The following is a 20,460-nucleotide window of genomic DNA, read 5'->3' as shown; positions in this document are numbered from 1 at the left end:
TCTCCTGGAGATTGAGATCGCTTTTATTTTCAGTCATTTTGGCGAGGACGTGTGGGCAAGTGTGGGTGTGGTGCGTGTATGTCTGGGCATGCATGTGTGTGTGCGCAGAGTCCTGCCCAGTGATGTGGATTATATGAATACCTGCAGTTACAGTCCATGAACTGAGCCATGAAGCGTGTCATGAGTGCTACACTGAGGCCCACTTGCTTGCCTCTTCTTGTGCTTACTGCAGTGCAGCATCTCCATCTCCCGGCACAGCTGTTCCAAGGATGCCAGCCCAAGATCCCATCCAAAGGGCGCGAGAGGAACTGAGCTCCGGGATCTGGCTCTGCAGGAGTGAGCCAGTAGATTTTCATCTCACTTAGTGAGCTCCTAAGTAACATTTGCAGATCCCTTTGACACAACTCTAACTCCTCACAGTGAGGAGCCTCAACTGCTTGGACAAACTTTAGCTGCCTCAGAGGTACAATGGGAAAGAGAACAGGGACCTCACATAAATTCCAGTGCTACAGCACAGCCAAGCACATCTTGAGTTCCTGGGAAAGCAGCACACAAATACACTACTGAGTTTTACAGCCACCATGAAACTGTGGCATGGGGGATGCTGCAAGGGAGATGACCCATGCTTCTGCAGACCCCAGTCTCTTCCATCTGATCTGAGAGACCACAAGGCAGGGTAAATCCCAAACTAGGCTCTATTTCAGTTTAACTTTCTAAAGCTGAATCCCCCAAGCTCAGAGCAGAGACAATGCAGAAAGAACAGCACTGCCATGAAAGGAGACTAGTCAAAAGGATCCTGGCCTTGTGGCAGACTGGAAACAATCTTCTTTGACCCTTTTGCTTTATAGCAAAGTTAAAACAGAGGTGTACCATCACCCAGGACCCTCTGCAGCTGCCACAAGTCTCCAAGTACTCCTGTAAATCCTAAAATGACCTAAATGTGCAGCATCACCGTTTGGGCTCACTCTCTCTCACCTCTACCTATTTGTATGCTGCTTAGGGACATGCAATTTCTCACATTGCACAGACCCAGAAGAAGGCAAAGCTGCTGTCCTGGGAGTTTGACTTGGACGGATGCAGTTTTGAATCCCACGTTTTGCTCCAGAGCATAACACAAGGTACTCTAGGATATCTTCCAGCTGCTGAAAGTCCTGGAGTGCAAAGCAGCTTGTTAGCTCTGTTCCAAATCTGTCTGAATCAGTTTCAGCAGGAAATCAAAAACCGGTCAAGCAAGGGGTCTGCAAACCAATGAGCAAAACCAGTACAATTGTCTTGGGTGAAGTAGGCATCTAGGAGATTGCCAGGAGATTCTCCTCCTATTCCACAGGAGTTAAATTCAATGTCAGCTCCACAGGGAGACAGCTGATGCCCCAGTCCTTTCTGACCTCTTTATAATACATCTTCAGTAAAGGCTGCAGAGTGCTCCACAGAGGCCTTAGTCATTTCTAACAGTTTGGTAACTCTCTGAGCAGGGACAAGAACTGGAACATAATACATACTCTGAACTCAGGTATCTGCTGTTAGGGCACTGCATTCAAGCCCTCTTTCCTTGTGGCTTGATTCATGAAAAATGACAGATCCTTCAAAAATACAGGGCCCTCATCCCTGGGGCTGAGGGATATTAAGTGGGGTCTGAGGCAGGAGCTCAGCAAAGGGAGGCTGTATGAGGATCCCAGGGTGCATCCTTAAAAGACAGCGACAGCAAAATCAAAAGTACTATGAGCCGCTTGGTTTGGTTCTCCTGCATGGATCTCCCACCTGGCAATTGCAAAGGCGAGATGTTTCTGAACTGCATAGAAAATTAAATGGCTTTTGCATATTAAAAAAATTTGGATGAAAACACAGTTACACCAGTTACTAAACAGTGGGTGGATGAGCAATCACCGTTTTGTATTAAATAGACCCAACTAGATTGATATCCATACTGCCACACTCCCGGCATTACGGCTTCAGTGCACAGCAGCAGCCTGAGTGCCTGCAAAGGCCAGGGAATGCTCCCACGGAGGTGGCACACCCCGGCAGGAGGGCTGCAGTCCCAAGGAGCAGGCTGTAAGACGTCTGCTCTGTCCTCTCATTCCTTCAATGCTCACGCATCCCAGACCAGATGGGCACACTGGGAAACAGGCCTCCGGCTGGAAAAGGATTCCAGTTTGTGGTTTCTTTGCAATGTGGTTTCCACGCAACTTCACAGCAACAAATCGCTAGTTTCTTCCTATGGAGAATGGAAAGAGAGGTGAGTAGCAGCGAAACAGAAGGAGAAGGCTGCCCAGCATGGGAGGTGGCAGTAGGGAATCCTCTAACACAAGTTCTGCCTGTACCAGGCATGGTTCATGGGCAGCAAGACTCAGGACAAGGGAGTTTCCTAGCATTTTATTCCTGAGCACCATGCAAAGATCTCACCTCCCTTTCACCTCCTCCAGCCACCAGAGACAATTTTGAGTCTCCAGTTTATCCACAGCAACACAGAAGCACAATCAATTAACGATTCTCGCTGACGTAAGGAGGTTCATTGCCAGAGGTAGCAGGTCAACACATGAAATCTGAGCCCAAGCTACCCTCCCAAGCTGGAATGATACCCTGAAGAGACAGGAAGCTGACTGAGCTGCCAGCTTTTATTTGGCAGCTTTTCTCCCTGAAATAAGGTACATGGCTTGATTTCTTCTACCTGGCCTCTGGATCTCCTGCTGGAATGGATTCTGCCCTGCTTTCCCAGCATTAAGTTCTTGCCAATGGGAAGATTTACAGCCTTGCACATAAGGTTGGCATTTGAAGGATCAGAAACCAGGGGAATATAATCTGTGCAACTGCAGCACATCCCAACAGAACACATCACTCTCTTGCAGGCCTGGCCAGCTCACATCCTGGTGGGCACTGCCTGCTGACCTGTACCACCCATCCCAGTCTGCCATCACAGCCCAAAGAGTTAAGAGCTGTACATTAACACAAGTATTTTAAGTCCCTCATCTCTCAGACCTCCCCCAACATCTGATGAAGGGTTCCTAGCTCTGGAAATGCCTGCCTCCTATTGATTTACATTAAATAAATATTTGCATGGAGCAGGTCTCACACAGCTCAGTTACCAGGGCTCAGCTGTAGGGCACAAACTAACAGCAACATCTTAGAAGTCCTCAAAGCCACACAGCTGGGGGAGAAACCAGAACTTTGGTACCAGTGCTCAGCCTGCCCTTTGCCACATCTGGAGAGGGAAGATGGCTGCTCATGAAGCATGGTTGCCAGGGTTAGCGCAAGGTGATGGGGATCAGTTTGTACCACACAGCCACACACTGCTTCACCAGATGTCTGCACAAAGATGCCTGGGTGGCTTTCCTAGGATGACTACCAAGGTCTAGATTTTTAGTGCTCCAGTGGACACAATGCACAGATAGTACCACAGTGGCAGTACCAGAGCATCCAGACATAGCAGACCAGCAGCTGTTCAGGGATAATGGTAACACTAGGGATAAGAAATAACATGTGACAGCGGCACACTGACTGCCCTGCTTCTGTCCTGCATGATCACAGCAAATCCTCACCACTTCATGGCACAACATATATGAACACACAGGGCAAGAGACATTTCCCAGCCTGCTTCTCTGCCAGCCTTCACTCAAGATTGCTGCATGGGACACAGCCAAGTGTTTTGTGGTGGAGCAATTTTAAAGGCTTCACAGTATCAACCCCCTCCCCAGCAAAGCTTTGGCCAACTGCCACAAAACTCACTTGTCCAGGAACAAATCCAGGGAATCCCGCTACAGCTCATTTCAAGAGACTTTCCTCCAAGCAGGTCTGAATTAAATGGTATACCAAGAACATTTTTACATTCATCATGAGATCCAAATGGGTTTTCAACACGCGATCAGTGGGTCCACAGAAACCTATCCCCAGTGTTTTCCCTCCGGCCAGCGGCCCTGCCATCTGCAGCAATGATTTTCCTTCATGCCTTGTCATCCCCAACCTCCAGATGACTTCATCCACTCCAGCCATGAGGCCCCCACCTGGGAGCTGCCCCTGCCCCACAGCATTTCTTTCAGGGTCCAAAGTCCAAAGTCCCATTGATCCCCATCAGCATCAACTCCACGACTGGAAAGATGGGAGCACTGCAGAGCATCAGCCATGTTCTGCCTGGTGGAAAACCTTTGGCACCAGTGCTGACGGTTTATCTGAAAGAGGAAAGGATAAAGAAAAAGTAATATAGCAGGGTTCATAGTGCTTGTGATGAATAAGCTAAGACACACGATTTTCTCTAGGCTTCTAAATAGGGAGCGTGAAGTGAAGAAAAAGTAACACAGTCTGTTTTGAGAACACAAGTTTCCTGCCAGCAGAGTGACTGTGAAACTGGGACACAGTTAACAGACGTTGTGGAAGGCAGGCTAGAGGACAAGGAGGATTGGAGGCATAGCCTGACAGCACAGTACAATAAAAATGGCACCTGCAGGTTAGAAAAGTGCTGTGCCAAGTACACACACACAGGAGAACCAAATGAACAGGCAGTAATGACCTGTGGCTCAGTATCAGAGCACCTTTTTTTCTGCCTCAGGTGGGCACTTCAACCTCACCTTCACACACAGCTCAACAACCACCCATCACTGGAGCTATGCTCTACCAGGAGTGGTATTTTGGAATGGGAGGGTACTGAACAGAGAGAACAGCTTCTAAAGCTACTGAAAAGACACTGAAGTGAAAGTAACAGGCATTCACATACAGCAGAGCAGCAGACACCAGCAAGACACTCAGCTGCTCCTTTAAGCTCCCTACCAAATTCCCTTGTGCCACTCCAATTAGACAGACCCTGGCTGAATTTCTGTTTTTCTGGAAAACCCATGCATCAAAAAGCCAAGGCACTGTCTGATTTTGTGAGTGTTGTTCCACATTTTTTCCCATCACAATACAGCTCTGTTTTCCAAGCACATTCCCACTCTGTAGAGTGAAGTGCATGTAGATACACAAGAGGGTAGGGCTCCTGTCCAGGAGGACCTCACCAAGTTGGAGGACTGAATCAACAACAGTGCTGTAAAATTCAATAAGGACAAGTGTATAACTCTACTCCTACAACAGGACAACCTCATGCACCACCACAGCCTGGAGTCCTGCTGGCTTGGGATCTGGTGGAGAACATGTTGAACACAAGCCAGTAATGCATCTTATGGCAATGAAAACCAAGTTAATAAAATAAAATAATAAGGGAGACTCAGATGGAACAAAAGGAAAGAAGTTCTGTCCCAGAATAAAATCTGGAGAGGTGGTAGCACCTCCATCCTTGTCATCCTCATCTATACAAGGTCCCAAGGAACCTGACCTGCCTGTGAGAGTGGTCCTGCTTGAGAAGGGGGTGTACAGAAATCTGCTGAGGTCCCATCCTACCAAAACCCACCTATGACTGCATTATCTCCTGATCTTGCATCTGCTCAGAGAACACCTCAGCCCATTTCACTGTACTTCTTATCCTCTGAGTGGCCTGTGTACAGCCACAAATAATTAGAACAGTCCCCAGGCTGTGGGGCTGCTACCTTCCAGAAAGAAGTGCTTAGTGAGAGCATGTTTTACGTAGGCTTTCTGGTGTCTACTGACAGGGGAATAGGTCTGCTTTCTGCTCTCACTTGGAACAAGGGCTGATCACAGTAGGAGTGGGGGGGTAAACCAAGGCAACATTAACTCGCTCGCTGCCGTTCTTGGGACAGATGATCTCCGTCAGTCCCTCTGGTCTCGGCTGACTCAGCAGTTCTCCTGTAAATAAAGGAAAACAGTGAAAATTTTTAAGCATCAGCAAGGCAATTTTTGCTTTTAGTATGCCCTTCCTCTCCCCTTCACCAGGTAAGCATCCATGAGTGACGGAGGCGAGCACTGCAGGAGGGCTTACTGGTCCTGCAATGCGAGCAGGTCCCATACATGTAACCATGTGTCCTGAGTACAGCTTGGAGACATGTTGCCCCTCACACACATAACATCTGCCATCTTTCCAGTTTCTGCTTTGAATCACTGCACACAGCCTCAAGAGCTCCTTAGGGATTCATAGCATCTGGATGAAAGACTCCCTAATGCCTCTCTCCCTGGGTGCATTTGCCACAAGTGCTATGGGACTGCTGCTGCATCCTGTCAGGACCCTTGGCTATGCTATATTCTGCTGAGCATGCAAATCCCAGCTTCCAGCTGTCAGCTCTTCCATAATGGAGGCAATACCAGCTCTGTGTTGAGTCAGTAGCAGTGGGGGCTCTCACAACGCCTGGTATCCCTCTGTGAAATGAGTTGCGTCAGCTCCACTGTTCAAGTGCCAAGTTGGCAGCTCCTCAGCGCTGGCACCCTTGCAGAATGTAGCTCAGGGCAAGACACAGGTCAGCACAGTGAGAGGGGTAAGCCAGTTGCTGAGATGTGCCCAGCCCTGGGGAACACTCCCCAACAGCTTGCTCAGAGCAAATCAAGTTTCCTCCTGGCTCCATTCCACACATGACTGGCCTCAGCAAGGCAAATCCCCAAGCCATCAACATGCCATCTCCTCAGAGTAGCCCATCTACAGCTTAGACACCCAACAGCACCAGAAACACCTCTTGATACCTGTCTGGGAGGTAGGGTCTGCTCTCAAAGGCAATATGGGATGACCAGCAAGGGCTCAATTCTTCTGAGTTTGCCTGCATGGGTGCCAAACAGACCTACCCAAAGCACAGGCATCAGGTCACAGCTGGGTTGATCAGTGACTTTCTTTACAGAGGCAGGCCAGCTGTAAGTGGGCTGCAGCCATAGGTCCACACAAAACTCTCTGGACCCATCAATCAAGCAGCCACACCGAGCTGTCTCTGCTTCCACTACAACACTAAAGACAGATGGTCCTTGGACTCCTCTATTTTTAAATGCAGTTGCAATAAATTCCTCTACTGTTAAAGAACATCAGAAAATGTCTCCTTCTGTCTAGTGGCTATTGCCAGGCACCCCAGGAAAAACAGAAAAGAAATCACACTTCAAAGTACTGCTCAGCCTGTGCAGCAACAGCACAACAGGCTGCCCCATCATGGGGCATGAAACCCTACAAATGCTGCTTCCCTCTTCTGCTTCTCTTCTCACTTTCAGAAAACAGCACAATAATCGTGAAAACAGAGGGGAGGGCTTGGCAAGGAATATGCTCAGTTCCCCTTGAGAGATACTTGTAGGGCCAGCAATTCCAGTTTGCTTCCATAGTCTGCAGTCTGAATTCACATTTGGTTTGAGTATCACCCCTCACCTCACACCTACACTTAAACCTGAACTGGCAGAGCAGCTTTTAAGTGAGGAAGGTGCGTCTTCTAAACCAGAAGAAATGTGATGGCATTTGCAATTCAAAGTTAAGTCTGCAAGGCAGCGTCTTCAATTACATGAGCTGTCATATTTTGAAAGCAGCATTGCACCCCATCAAGCATGTACACCACAGGGCTCCAGCTCCCAACAATTCCCAGGTTTCCAACCCCAGGCTGACTTCCGAACTGCAGTACTGATAACTGTACTGAAAGCACCATCTCTGAAAAACTAGTCACAAATCAGTGCACCATTATGCACTTTAAAGACAGGGTTAATATCCATTAAATCTTAAATCAGAGGAGTGCAGTAAGACTGTTAGAGCCTGCTTGAGCCTTCATGCCTATTTCCATCTTCCCACTTCAGAAGTACTTAGATGGTGATTTTTTCACACAGAGGAGATTGCTGTAGGGTAAAAGAGATGTCTGATTTGCAGGCAAAACTCTTGCCATGGCAAGAGTCACCCACCTTTTCTTCATGGCTTTACCTTCCTTCTTAGGCTGTCCCTTGGATAAAGCTCACCTTACCCTGTACCCAGCCCCAACAAAATCTTTTCCAGACCCACTCCCATTTCCTGCTGACATACATGCTGCTCCCCAGAAGAAAGACTTTCCTTACAATTTCACCGTGAGACGTATCATGCACCAAGTGGACAGGAGGTCACCTATGTGTCCTTCCCCCTTTCAGCTAAAAGATGTCCTGCTGCTTTACTATACTGTTCCCATCCCCTTCTCATTGCAAACTGGTCATTTTTGCTGCACAAATTCATCACGATACTAAACTAGGTCTAACTATCTAAGTCACACCTCATATCACTACTGAATAAAAGCCAGTGCAAATGCCATTGCAATATGCACTGTAATGTATGCTATAACAAACTAGCATTGAGACACCCTGCTTGGATACAACTCTCCAGGCCCAGAATCTCTTGGAGGTTTCAGAAACCTCACATTTCTATTCAGAAATTATTCAAACTGTAGGAGATTATTATTAGATAATAAAAGTTCTCAGGGCCACAGCAGGATGGGAAAGAGGAGATCCAATGAGGTATTGGACTGATACAAAAGGAAAAGCTAAGCGCCTGGCATGGGGAGCTGTTTGCTTGGTTTAATTGCTAAGTTTAAATGCAGTGTAAATGTAGCACCTTATGTTTGCAATATTTGTTCTGCCCCTATGTACAGCCTGCATTTTGCACATTCCCCTGTGAGCCTGTCACAAGATTTACTGGAAACCTCAGCTCTGCTTGCCCTCTCTGAAAGGTTGCCTACAATAGCACACACAACCACGAAGCTTATCTTAGTCTCAACATGGACTTAGTTTTAATGTTAACTTCCACAGCAGCCAATAAGGCTTTAACCAAAACTCCAACTACTTTGTTTTAAGGCTAAAGACTACAACAGTCAAGTGTGTGAAGAACAACTTGACTTTTCAGTAGACAAATCTGCATGACTAAGATGATTCATCTGATTTAAGAGCACAAGCCCTATTTTTAAGGCACAAGACACTTTAATGCTGGGTACTTGATGATCAAGGCCTGATGTTTAGATGCATTTAAATCCCAGATCAGTTGACAGTATAAAGGCACCTGCCAAGCCTGGTTAAAAGCACCTGCAAACAGAGAGCAAATGCTTGAGAAGATGCTCCTTTGTTGCCTCTCATTTGCAATGGTACAAATGGCAAAAAAGTTGTATCTGTCCCATGGCCACCCTCCTGGTGTTTTGGCACAGAAATTGGTCTCCACAACTTGGTAAGATGTGCTGTCCAGAAGTTAAGGTTGAGGCACAAACCAAGACCCTGTCATGAAACTACCATGGTCAGTTTGGCTGCTGCTATAAGTTGGTTTGTAAAATCCCCCAGGGAAGATGGGCTGAGAGAGTTGTGCTGCCCACAGCATTGAAAAGAAATGTGCTACACATGGGCTGTACAAAGGAAAGGCAGGAACAAAACTTCACCCTTTCCCAGCGCTCCCAGACCAGAAAGGCCTGTTTCCTTTCAGCATTAGCCAGCCCACCTGAAGCAGTTACTTCAGCAAGATGTTCTTCACTGCCAGTGTTTTATCCCAGAACACACACAGGCACAGGCTCACTCAAAGCTCATGCCAGCGATCAGACCCATGCATGCTGCAAAGCACACTTCAGTGGCCTTTAGAAAATACCCGTGAAATGCCAGATACCCGTGACAAATCAGAGAGCTAGGAGAGAGGCTGACAGCAAGGAAAGTGAGTACTTGTAGCAGTGTTTGGTTACTCCATGCTGGCAGCCAGACAGTGCCAGCTGTAAGCCTACTTGGCTGCCTAACAGAGAGGAAGGTTTGCATGCCGGAAGAAAATCCCACCCAGATCACTTGCCTTCACGCAGCTCCCACTTGCAGTGGCTGTGCGAAGTGGCCCAAGGTTCCCCAAGAATCTGCTGCAAGGGCAGAGGGATGAGATACTCCAATCCAGCCTGTCATGCCATCTCCTCTCCCTCAGAGCTCCCAGGACAGCACATTTGCACAGTATCAGCCTGATGATGTTTATCATTTTCATGCTGTCAGGATCTGGGCCCCATTGGGAGAAACAGCCAGAAGTGGATGAGCAGGACCTGGCCCCAGCTCTGTGGTGTTGCTTCTCTCTCTTCTGTCTTCCAGGGACGTTGAGGATATATTGCTCATGCTTTACAACAAACAGGGCATGAGAGCCAAAACCAAGCTGCTCCTACATCTTGCCCTGCTTCAGCACTGACCCACTTACTCCATCATATATCCTAGAGCTGCTCCAACCAAGGACCCACTGGTTTTTGCAGCCTCAGTGCTTATATGTTCTCTTACCCCAAATCCCTTCTCACTCCTCCTCCTTGCTGAAGGCCTTCCAACACAAACCACTGCAAGTGTGGTTGACTGGAGATAGACTTACATCTCAGCCTCAAGTGCTTCTCCCTCAAGCCTCCTTTGACTAATCTTTGCTTGTGACATCTCTCAGCATAGTACTCAGCAGTCATGCCTTCAGAAGAATAAAGAATAGAACACTTCAACGCTGCCTGCATACCCAAAGCACGTGCCTCATGCTTGGTTTCCAGCAGCAGTCAGAAAACAGGGCTCACATGAGAGACCTGGCTCTCAGAACACCCCTCTGTGTTGCATGCAGTCCTGACCCCTTTCATCCATATGACTGCAAAGAAATTTGGGCTGGAGAAGCTACAGCTTCTGTGCCTGGCTGTTTGTTGTTTTAAGGTTCAATAGCTGGAGCACTTACACAATTACATCAAAGCTGTCACAGAGGCAGGGTGAGATGAATACCCATGTGCACAGATTTCCCCTTCTGCTTTATGCGCAGGAAACACCCTCACACACCAGGACTTTGCAGCTCTACAAGAAATCTTCCAGGAGTCTTGGCAGAAGGAAAGGGAAGGAGATGGTGTCTCACAACAAGCCTGCATCTACTCCACACCATTTAAATCTTCTCTGCTTAGATGAAACTAATTACTTGCTTCATACAAATGTTGCTGTGCATGACACACAAGCTTTTTCTCAAGCACTATGCACAGAAAATACTGCTCTGTACTGGTATGAATTTTTAATATGCTCCTTGCAGCACTGCCTGCATGTCACGCACAAAAATATTCCCCACAAAGAGAGAACACTGCACTTGATTTATTTCTGGAGTCCTGAGTGACCTGATCTACCCGGCCTGCTTGAGGCAGAGGGCTGGATAGAGACCTCCACGTTAGGATTTAATTTTTTTCTCACTGAAGGTCATTTTCCTGGCTACAAATCAAACAAACAAACAAAAACAAAAACAAAAACAAAAAAAAAAAAAAAAAAAAAAAAAAAAACAAAAAAGGGGGAAAAACAAAAAAAAAAAAAAAAAAAAAAAAAAAAAAAAAAAAAAAAAAAAAAAAAAGGGAGCAGAGCAGGGTGAAATGCACATTATGAACAAAAGTTCCATAAGCCTCATGTTGCAGTACCCAGTCAGAGGAACTTAGAACTAGCAAGCGAAATCAACAACAAAACTCCCAGCCTTTCAAAGAGCCCTACTGGGAGAGACTGCTGTGCAAAACAGGCAAGAGAGAAGAAAAACTCTGTTGGTAAGTAATGATCACAACAGCAGGCTGGTGAACAGAACCACCCATCAGGTAGAGCACATGCCTAGGAACAAATGAGCCTGGGATTTGATATACCTTAAAGAGAAAAGAAGGGCTTGAAAACAAAAAGAAAGTTTGCTCTGGAGATGTGGAGTGGGAAAGGCAGCCAGTTGCAAGACAAAGGACTAGTCTACAGAGGTGAGTCCCCAAGACCAGAAGCTGACAGCACAGAGGAAAGGGTGCAGAGAGCAAGGATCAGAGCTTTCCAAAACATGCAAGAGGAACCAATTTCTACTTTGAAGGGTTCAAGACTAAAAATACCAACAGCTTCCTCGAGCACAGAGCAGTCTCCTGTGCCTGCCCAGCTCCAATCTAGAGCATTACAATGTTAGAGGGGCAGGCTCAGCCTTGGCTGATCCAAGCACTGCACAACTTTCCAGCTCCTGCATTCACAGCATCAGCTGTCTCTTGAGACAGCACCTCACCTCTAGGCTTCACAGCTCTGACTGTGGACATATATATGGCTCACCTTGCTACTTCCTCCAGATGGCTGCACAGGAAATTGTTTTTTTAAGGCTCTTAAGTCATGTGATGTGAAGGAAACACAAAACAAGCTTTGGAAACAGACAGCAATGCTTCTCATCTTGGAGCTGACAGGTCAAGCTTCAGAACCCAGAGCGGCATTTCTCCAGGCCAGGAACCCTGGAGGTGCTGCAGAAACTGGGCTCTGCTCAGCTCAAGCCTAGGCAGCTTTTCCCCCAGCAGCTGAGATCATCCTGCCCTGCACCTTACCTCCTAAGGAGCTACCAGGCTAATTACCCTGGCAGGAAGCCCAGGGCTGTGCCAAAGGCCAAGGTGCTCTGCAAGGTCTGTCCAGGAGACACAGGCAGACAGATGCTGTACCTGGTAATCACTAACTCTATTTTCTGCCACTCAGGGAACAGGAGAGTCACACAAAAACCAGCTATGGTCTGAAAGGCTTAAGGGGGTTAAATACCCTCCATCTTCCCCAAGTCATAGCTCTTAACGCATCACTGTCACAGCAAAAGAGGACATTGATACACCTGAGCATTTGCAAAAGCTCTGGGGAAGCCCTTGGCACTGGACTGAGCACACCTCTGGGTGGAGAACTTGAGTGGAAAGTGTTCTGGACGTTCCACTCAACAGCGACAGGGGGTTAATTATTCAAATTCAAAATACCAAATTACAACTCACACACTAGTTTTCCCCTCATGAGTTATTTGAGATCATCCCTTACCATGTGGCCATACAAGGCTTCCAAGTACAAAACTTGGAAAACTCTGTTTTCCCAAAACATTAGTTAATTATATTTTTCTCAGGCACATGTAAATTAACTATAGTTAAAAATGGAATTAAATTAAAAGCAAATTAAGATCCCCCTTACATACCCCAAACCACACAATTTAGTACTTCCCATCTGCAGACTCACAAGCACAAATGCAGAGAGCAGTAAATGATCAAAACAGCTCCATCAAAATAACTCCAGGAGCAATAATGAAACTTTGAGCCTTCTGTCTCCTGCTGGCAGTATGAAACAAGCAGTTCTGAGAAATAAAAGATGGTTGCCATCTAACCTGCTCCTAAGCCAGTGTGGGTAAGTCATTGACCATCAATGTGGCTCCACAATGAATGCAACTTCTCTCTCCTCCTTCTGCAGCCCATGAGATACTGAGTGCAGACAGCATGTATGCCAGGTAACACTGACATCTCAGCAAACTGCCATGGGGAGAGAGGCCTGTGACTTTTAACACGACTGCTCCTTCCAAAGAGATGAGGAAAGGGGATGAAGGAGATGCCATTTCTCCACTCTGTTCCATCAAACTCTATATATTTCAAATAGTATTTCAGCATGAGTAGCCTCCCTTGTCCAGCTTCATCTCTACCTATTCTGTTAGGCACTCCATCTCTCTTCTCCCTGTGCAGTAGGGAAGGTGGGAACAAGCCATCTCTTCCCATTAGTGACCAGAGTAGAACAATGGAGAAAGGATGTGACCAAAGGGGACAAGCAAACAGCACAGCATAGTCTTAGAAAAATGAGAGGGGGCACTGGGGAAAGATTGAGAAAATAAAACATCCTTCAAACTGCTGAATGTTTTGCTGTCCTTCTAGTATCTGAAAAGCTTTTTGAATTGGCAGGCTGCAACACAGCACTTTCTGACAACTGCAATACAAAGCCATGAAAAATTGATTAGCTTCATTAACATTTTAGGACCTTATTAGCTGGAACGAAATTGACTGTCAAGGCATTTTAAGGGAGAGTCATGGTGTAATGAGCTCAGTGCGAATTATCCTCATCCTAGAATAGAAACAGGCCTGTCACTGAGTAACCAAGCCCAGAATCTACCTTTTGGTTATTTTTAATTCCACCCCTTTAGCCGTATCTGCCATAAGCACTTTTTCAGTTTGCCAAGGCAAGGCACCAGCTGGAGAGAAAGCTGCAGCCAGCCCCAACCTGTCTGTTCTCACCCAGTAACAGTGAGGGACAACTGCACACACAGCATCCACCTGAACACTAGACACCAGCGGCTGCAGACAGCCCAGACAGCAACAATTCCCACCAGTCTCAGCCCATCTTTCCAAATGGTAATCTCAAAGCTATTACTCCTCCATCACAAAGGACATGCTGACCCTTTTTTCATCTAGATGATCAGCACACTGCACGTCCAACTAAATGGAAAAAAAAGCAGTTTAAAGGAGTTCTCAAAGCCATTACTATTGATAAACAGTTAACAGGCAGGGATTTGTCACCACCCTGCTACCTCTGTCTCTCTGTGTTTAGATCACAACACATTAATAGGTGGCCATGTGAGAAGCCAGCCCCCAAAGCAGGCCGTACAAGACTCAGTCCCACTGACTTCCAGCCTTATGCAACTGATGCGACAGAGCCAAGACTCCGCCTGCCCTTTTGCTAAGTTCAGAGAGTTAGTCAAGTCTGCAAGACATATTTCCTCACAATAGGCTAGCTACTGATATTGCACCCAGGTCTGGCTGATTGTTTTCTGCCTGTCCATCAGAAAAACTAGAAAGTCTTAATGCAGATACTACATGGTGCACTTGAGGAAAAGCAAAAGGAAGCACCTGATGCAGACTGCTGCAGCACAAGGGTTCACCAGCAGACCAGACCATTAACTGGCAAAGTGTCCTTAAGCATTACTAAAGAGACAAATCCGTGTGCTGATGTCATCTGCTGATGACAGACTAAGGCTGGGAGAGCACTTGAGACAAGTCTTTTCCCCTGTTGGCTTGCTCCTTCCTTGCAAGATGTCCATGCATGCCATGGCTGAAGGCAGGATTCTGGCTAGGAAGCCCCTCTTCTAGAAGTTGACAGTTGTCCAGCTGCTAAGTGTAGTAACCTTTTACACTCTGCCACAGCATCCTTTCTTTTCTTCTCTTCCTTTTTTTTTTTTTCATTTACTTACCTTTTGCCGACCAAGAAAAAGGAGAACAAACCAAAACACACATGCAAGACTTGCATCTACGTGTTCTGCCCAACAGTTTTTCTCTGAGATTAAGTAAACTCCTTTCTGGATAAAATTAACTTGACTCCATGAGTTGCTGTTGCCTCAGGGCCATTCCAAGGTTTCAGTATGTTTTGCAAACTGAACTGGAAGGAACTGTATTTTCAGACCTGTGGTGGTAAGTGTTCTCTCCCAGATCACTTAAGGTGAGATGCATGCGCAATATTCCTCTGTAAAGCTATTTTGGTCACCCTAAAACACTTGCTGCTCATCAGGACAACCACAGAGCCCACTTAAACACAGCAACACTTTTTTTTTTACCCTTCAACATTGACTGGTCTAAGGAGAAAAGTCTTTACACCAAAGGTCCTGCTCATATTCAAATATTAAATCAAGTGTTTTACCCGCCTATTGAACCAACTTGAGGTCATCCCTGCTCTCATCTATCAACATGACTTCATATGGAAGTCTCTTTACTGGGGAATTTGGTCTATGCATGTACATCACAAAATTTATTCTAGGCTCATGCTTAATTGGAACAAAGTGCCTCCTTGGCATTTTTCCTTCAAAGCTATCCACTTTCTACATAATAATAACTAACCCCACACTACATGCTGTCCACAGGTATGGCTTTAGCTGACCACAAAGCTGCAGGATCAGAGAGGTTTCCTTAATTACAAGGACATCAGATATAACTTCCTTCTTTGCATATATTTGCTTCATTTATGTTCTAGTTTGTTGAGTACATCCTTAGTCAAGTGTTTCTTCCTTACGAAACAAAGTGTGATGTAGATTTGCATCAAGATATATGGCTAAAATCAGAGAGAGCAGAGCACCAAGACCAGCCAATTCTCCTTTTGGAGGAGGAGAATTGCATAAGGCCACAATAAAAGCATTGCTGGCGCACATGGAAGTGCCCAAGCAGCACTCCACAGAGCTCAGAGTCTGAGTCTCCCTATGCCAACAGAGGTGGAAACCTGATTTTTGTTTCAAATCTGCTCTGTTTGGCTTAAAGTATCTTTTGTTATTACCAAAATTGCAGTCTTCGAAGTTTGAGCAATCTGCTGGCTTTCTCTTGCTCAATAATAGAATAAAGCTCTGTCTGTCCTTTTAATATTAACAGCTTTTACTTGCTCTCTTTTCCAGAGGGAATGAGAACTAATCTTTTAACTTTTGTTTTTGTGTTGATTTGTGATTCCTAAACATTTCCAATAATTTAACCCCTCTTTTCTGACCCCTCTCATTCCCTAATATCCAAATAGATGACAGACAACTAGTTGACATAAATCAATGCAATACCTACCTTTTTCTTACAAATACCTTTTTCCCAATGGAAAGTGCTTGTTTATGAACTTAGTATTATTATCTTTGCTCAGACCAATGCTTATTGCTTTTTATTCTTCTGTTGGAATGCCTCCCAGTGAGAAGTCATGCAAATACAGAAACAATAACTTTACTACTTAACTCTTACGGAGTTCATTGCCTGCTAAATGCCATCTGGTCTGGATTCTCAGTGCCCAAAAGTCACCTGCAGCATCCATCTTTGCTGTTTGAAAATCACTTCTATGGTAGTCACATTTGTTACTATAACAGGAAGGAGCTCTGGGGCCTAGAAAGAACTCAGCCTCCCAGGGAAGCAGAGCTGCCAGGAGAACATTTAACTCCTCTACCATTTCCTCTACTCCTCTGCACCTTTCTCTTATAGAGAATTCTGTCCTAGAGCTGAGCTCTCTCCTGGTACCCTATTCATGCCGTAATCCAGTATTACTTCTAGGTTTCTACGAGGTGGATAACTCTGGGGTACTTACTCACCAGTGTCATTGTAACACAGCCCTGACCCCCCCTCCTTCAGATGTTTTATCAACTGACCTGAACGGCAAGCTTACTGGCTCTCCTCTGGATGGATCTGTCTTGGGGAGGAAACACCTTAAAACTTCCCAGTCATCAACTTACACTGATCAAAGAAGAGACTCAGAGATATCTAAAGCATACACAGGACAGAGATATCTAAAGCATATCCCAAGAGTGAAGACTACTGTGATTGAAAAAAACCAGTAAGCAGCAGAATGCTTGCTCTCAAATGCCAAGTGCCAGAGTACAAGTCCTCAGCAAGGCTTGCTCTGAGGGGTGGTGAAGCAGGTGTAGCAGCTCAAGAGGTGGCTACTGACAGAAAAGTGGGAAGAGGATACATTTCAGAGCTACATAAGAGTTCACACACAGTTTTTGTCAGTGCACTTTTCACATTACAGTGGCGGAGCAACAGTGAATGAAATAAGGTCAATCACACACACTGTATGCCATTGCCATTACAAGAGAAGTAAATGCTGCCCTTTGTCCAGGACCACAGTTTGTCCTGAGATGCAGGAGGCCCTAGAGGACTACCAACAGTGTTTTGGACACAGAGGGTTAAAAGAGGGAGTAGCAGTCAGACTGGACTAGATCGAGCCTTTCCTTCTCTCCACCACCAGAAGTCTGCTCTGTCAGTGAAAAATTCTGAGAAAGCACAGACTCATGAGCTGCCTCTGTGCATGTAAGGATTTTGTATGCTTGATGCTACTTGAAACGTGTCCCACAGTTCTGGTCTTCACCAGCAACTGCCTGGGAGCCAGATAGAGGCACCTGCCTCCCTGCTCCCTGAGCTGGTTCCCTCCCACCTCCCTCAGTCTCCTGCATTTTGTTCTTAAACACACAAGCCAGGAGAACAGTCCTCTAAGCAAGGCAAAGCTTTATTAAAAATGACTTCCGATTAAAAAAGGGTTTTAAATCCTTTTGTAATGATGACCGGATTATCCGCATCACGCTGCATTATGCAACTGAGAATAAAGCAGCACAGAGCAAGGGGTAAAATTGCTGTCTCCAGCAGAACCATAACTTTGTAGGCAGCTCTCAGTTCCAACACTCACCTGCAAGATTCAGATGGGATCAGGTGCACTTGGTACGTGCCAGAGAAGCAGAATCATGCACAAAACTTGTATGATGCAGCAGCTGCAGCGCAGAGGCTGTTTTGTCACACAGCTTTCAACCAAAGGTGCTATTTCAGGGAAATACTGACGCTAAATGCTTCAGGAAGCACAGCTCACAGTAATAAACTTGGACCTGAAACCTGGGCATGGGTCTGCCATAAAACGTGACAACTTGTGATCCCATACTGGTGACAAACCAGAGGCTGGTCAAGAACTGCCTTCAAGGTGCCCAACCTCACTACAAGGACCATGCTGCCAGCATCCACCCTGCTCCCCAGGGGCAGGAACAGCCATGCAGTAAGTGAACAGCCACACTGCTCAGCTTCCCTCAGCCAAAGACACCTGGCCACACTCGCACAGCTGCCAGCTTTTAGTGGGAAGCACTGCAAAGTGCTGGGCCAGAAGTCCAAGTTACAGATTCAGAGCCAATCTACCACACTTCCCAAAACAGCCCACTAAGCATCTCCTCTCATCACACCCTCTTCAGCCCAATGGTTGGTTGGGGGGTTTCTTTATTTATTTTAACATTTTTTCTTTTTTTGAAATCAGATCCTGTCTGAATCACTAAACTGAACATGATCTTGCTGTGTTTGGCAACATTTCCTTAACACTGTGTTAAACTTCACTGTAGGCACTCAAAATTATGCATGTGTGTATGTACATAACATGCAAAACTCTTGTCAGAGAAGTAAGATGTGATTTATTTCAAAGAAGGACAAAGAACAAATTAAAACTAACAGGCAGCTTCAAAAGCTTTGTGGTAGCTTTCCATTACAAAAGACACAGAGAAAGGTAATTTTTTTTTTTTTCTGATCCCAACAGAAGGTTCCCAAACTTTTCTTTCATCCAAGGAAGTCTTTAGTTTGGCTGAGCCTTTGAGGTGCAAACACACTGCTTAGGAAAAGACGCACACAAGACTCAACTCTTGATTGTTTATTTCAGCACCTCACCCTAGGAAGGCTCCAAGCTGACCACAGCAGCCACTTGCCAAGCTGAATTATTTGCCTATGCAAGCACCAGTTAAGATCTTTCCAAAATCCAGTAATGATCACCGCAGAGCCTGTAGGGCTCCCTCTGGGCACACACATGCTCCTTTGAGAAACTACAAACTTCTTGCTTACTCAAGCTGCCATGAAAATGTCACCAGTGCTGGATCACAGCACGACCCTTCATGAGACAGCATGAGTGAGACTCCCTGCCTAAGACTCCTGACAGTACAGGTTCAGGTATGCAGATCTGGCTGGACCTTTCAGTGAGGACAAAGCACACTGGAGTTTCACTCCCTACATAGCCCTCTGGCACCATCATGAACCTGAACAAAAGCACTTGGAGATGAGCGAAGTTCCAGAGTGAGGCTCACACTGCCTCCATTTTCACCCGCTGAACATTTCTACACAATTGTCCACCAGAAGCTTAAAATGATGATAAAGTAAGAAATAAATTCTTGCTCAGCAGATTTCTGGGATATTAAGGTCAGTAAAAAAAAGGCATCTCCTCCCAATATCCCAGATGTCTTCCTTCACTCCATCTCAATATGAAAGCAGGCGTGGGATGTTCAGAAACAAGTCAGAAGGCTGTTGAAGCAGAGAAGTTCGCTATAATAAAGTATGAGCTTGAACCTCCACAGAGAAAGTTTTAACAAAAGAGATGGCTTTAAAAACACCCAAACCACCCAAACAAACAAAAACCCCAAACCAAAATGAGTAAGAAAGTTTGGTAGCCTGAATTACATATTCCTGACACCAGGAGCTAAAGGTGCTCAGCAGGGCATGATTCCACCAGTGCATTTTCTAGGCAGGGATGGCTCAGTCCTAACAGTGTACAGTGAAAGATCCATGTATTAAAGAGACCAGAGGCATGACTAGTTCCCATGTAAACTCCCATTGCATCTTCTACTTTGCTGCCAGTCAGACATCTTCCCTACACTGTCCTACTTGAATTTGGAGGATGAGTGAAGTACCAGGGCAGGGTGTGTGTGTGTTAAAGTCCACCACCACTGCCACTCACTACATCTACAAGATGCTAAGGAAGTTCAGAGCCATCAAAGCTCTGAGCCCCAGAGACCCTCTACTGAGCAGGCAGAGCTTGAGAGAGCTGAGCAGGGCTGTAAGGGAGCCCCAGCACAGCAGTGGCACATGCTCAGCATGAGCAGGCTGCCCTCAGAGCCCTGAAGCTGCAGCACGGCCGCCTGACTTCACAGAAACAAATTTCTTCTTTCACACTGTAGCCATCACTTAGTGCCCAACCAAAATAGATTTAAGCTGTTCTGTAGTAAAAATAACAGCGACCAAGAAACATTATGTCAGATCACAGGAAGGGGAAGCTCTTTTTTGTTAGATTTTCTAAATTTAGCCACTTTGATATACCAGAGTCATATGGATATGAGACTTTTCCAAATCTAGTGCATGCATCACTGTCTGAAATAAGAGCATGAAAATCTCTCGGACAAAGAAAGAGGCTGCTCAAAATGAAGATTTAGTGAAATGCACAGGGAGCTGAAAACTCATTTGATTATGCAACGAGTGTAAGTAGGCCTGGTGCTTGCTGCTGACTCCCTGGTTTGGAAACCTGCCACCAAGCATCCTCTGCTTCAGTACATTCAACCCCATCCAGCAGTTCTGGCTATAAAATTGTGGTGGGTTAACCCTGGCTGGATGCCACATGCCCACCAAAGCCACTCTATCACTCCCTTCCTCA

The 20,460-nt window shown here is 46.0% G+C and overlaps 1 protein-coding gene across 1 annotated transcript in view; it reads right to left on the bottom strand.

Moving 5' to 3' along the window:
* MFHAS1 (malignant fibrous histiocytoma amplified sequence 1) overlaps positions 1-20,460 on the bottom strand; it is a 37,282-nt gene continuing 16,822 nt past the window's right edge. Inside the window, exons 3-5 of the mRNA XM_041480133.1 lie at positions 5,598-5,724; positions 3,721-4,160; positions 1-2,212 (exon numbers count right to left, since the gene is read on the bottom strand). Coding sequence (XP_041336067.1) covers positions 4,157-4,160; positions 5,598-5,724 — 131 coding nt within the window. The 3' untranslated portion in view covers positions 1-2,212; positions 3,721-4,156. The remainder of the gene's footprint in view (positions 2,213-3,720; positions 4,161-5,597; positions 5,725-20,460) is intronic.

Source organism: Pyrgilauda ruficollis, unplaced genomic scaffold, assembly GCF_017590135.1.
Source record: "Pyrgilauda ruficollis isolate IOZ18807 unplaced genomic scaffold, ASM1759013v1 scaffold5, whole genome shotgun sequence".
In the NCBI taxonomy this organism is placed as follows: domain Eukaryota; kingdom Metazoa; phylum Chordata; class Aves; order Passeriformes; family Passeridae; genus Pyrgilauda; species Pyrgilauda ruficollis.
The sequence above is the reverse complement of the archived record's forward strand: the minus strand, read 5'-3'. Positions and strand labels throughout refer to the sequence as shown.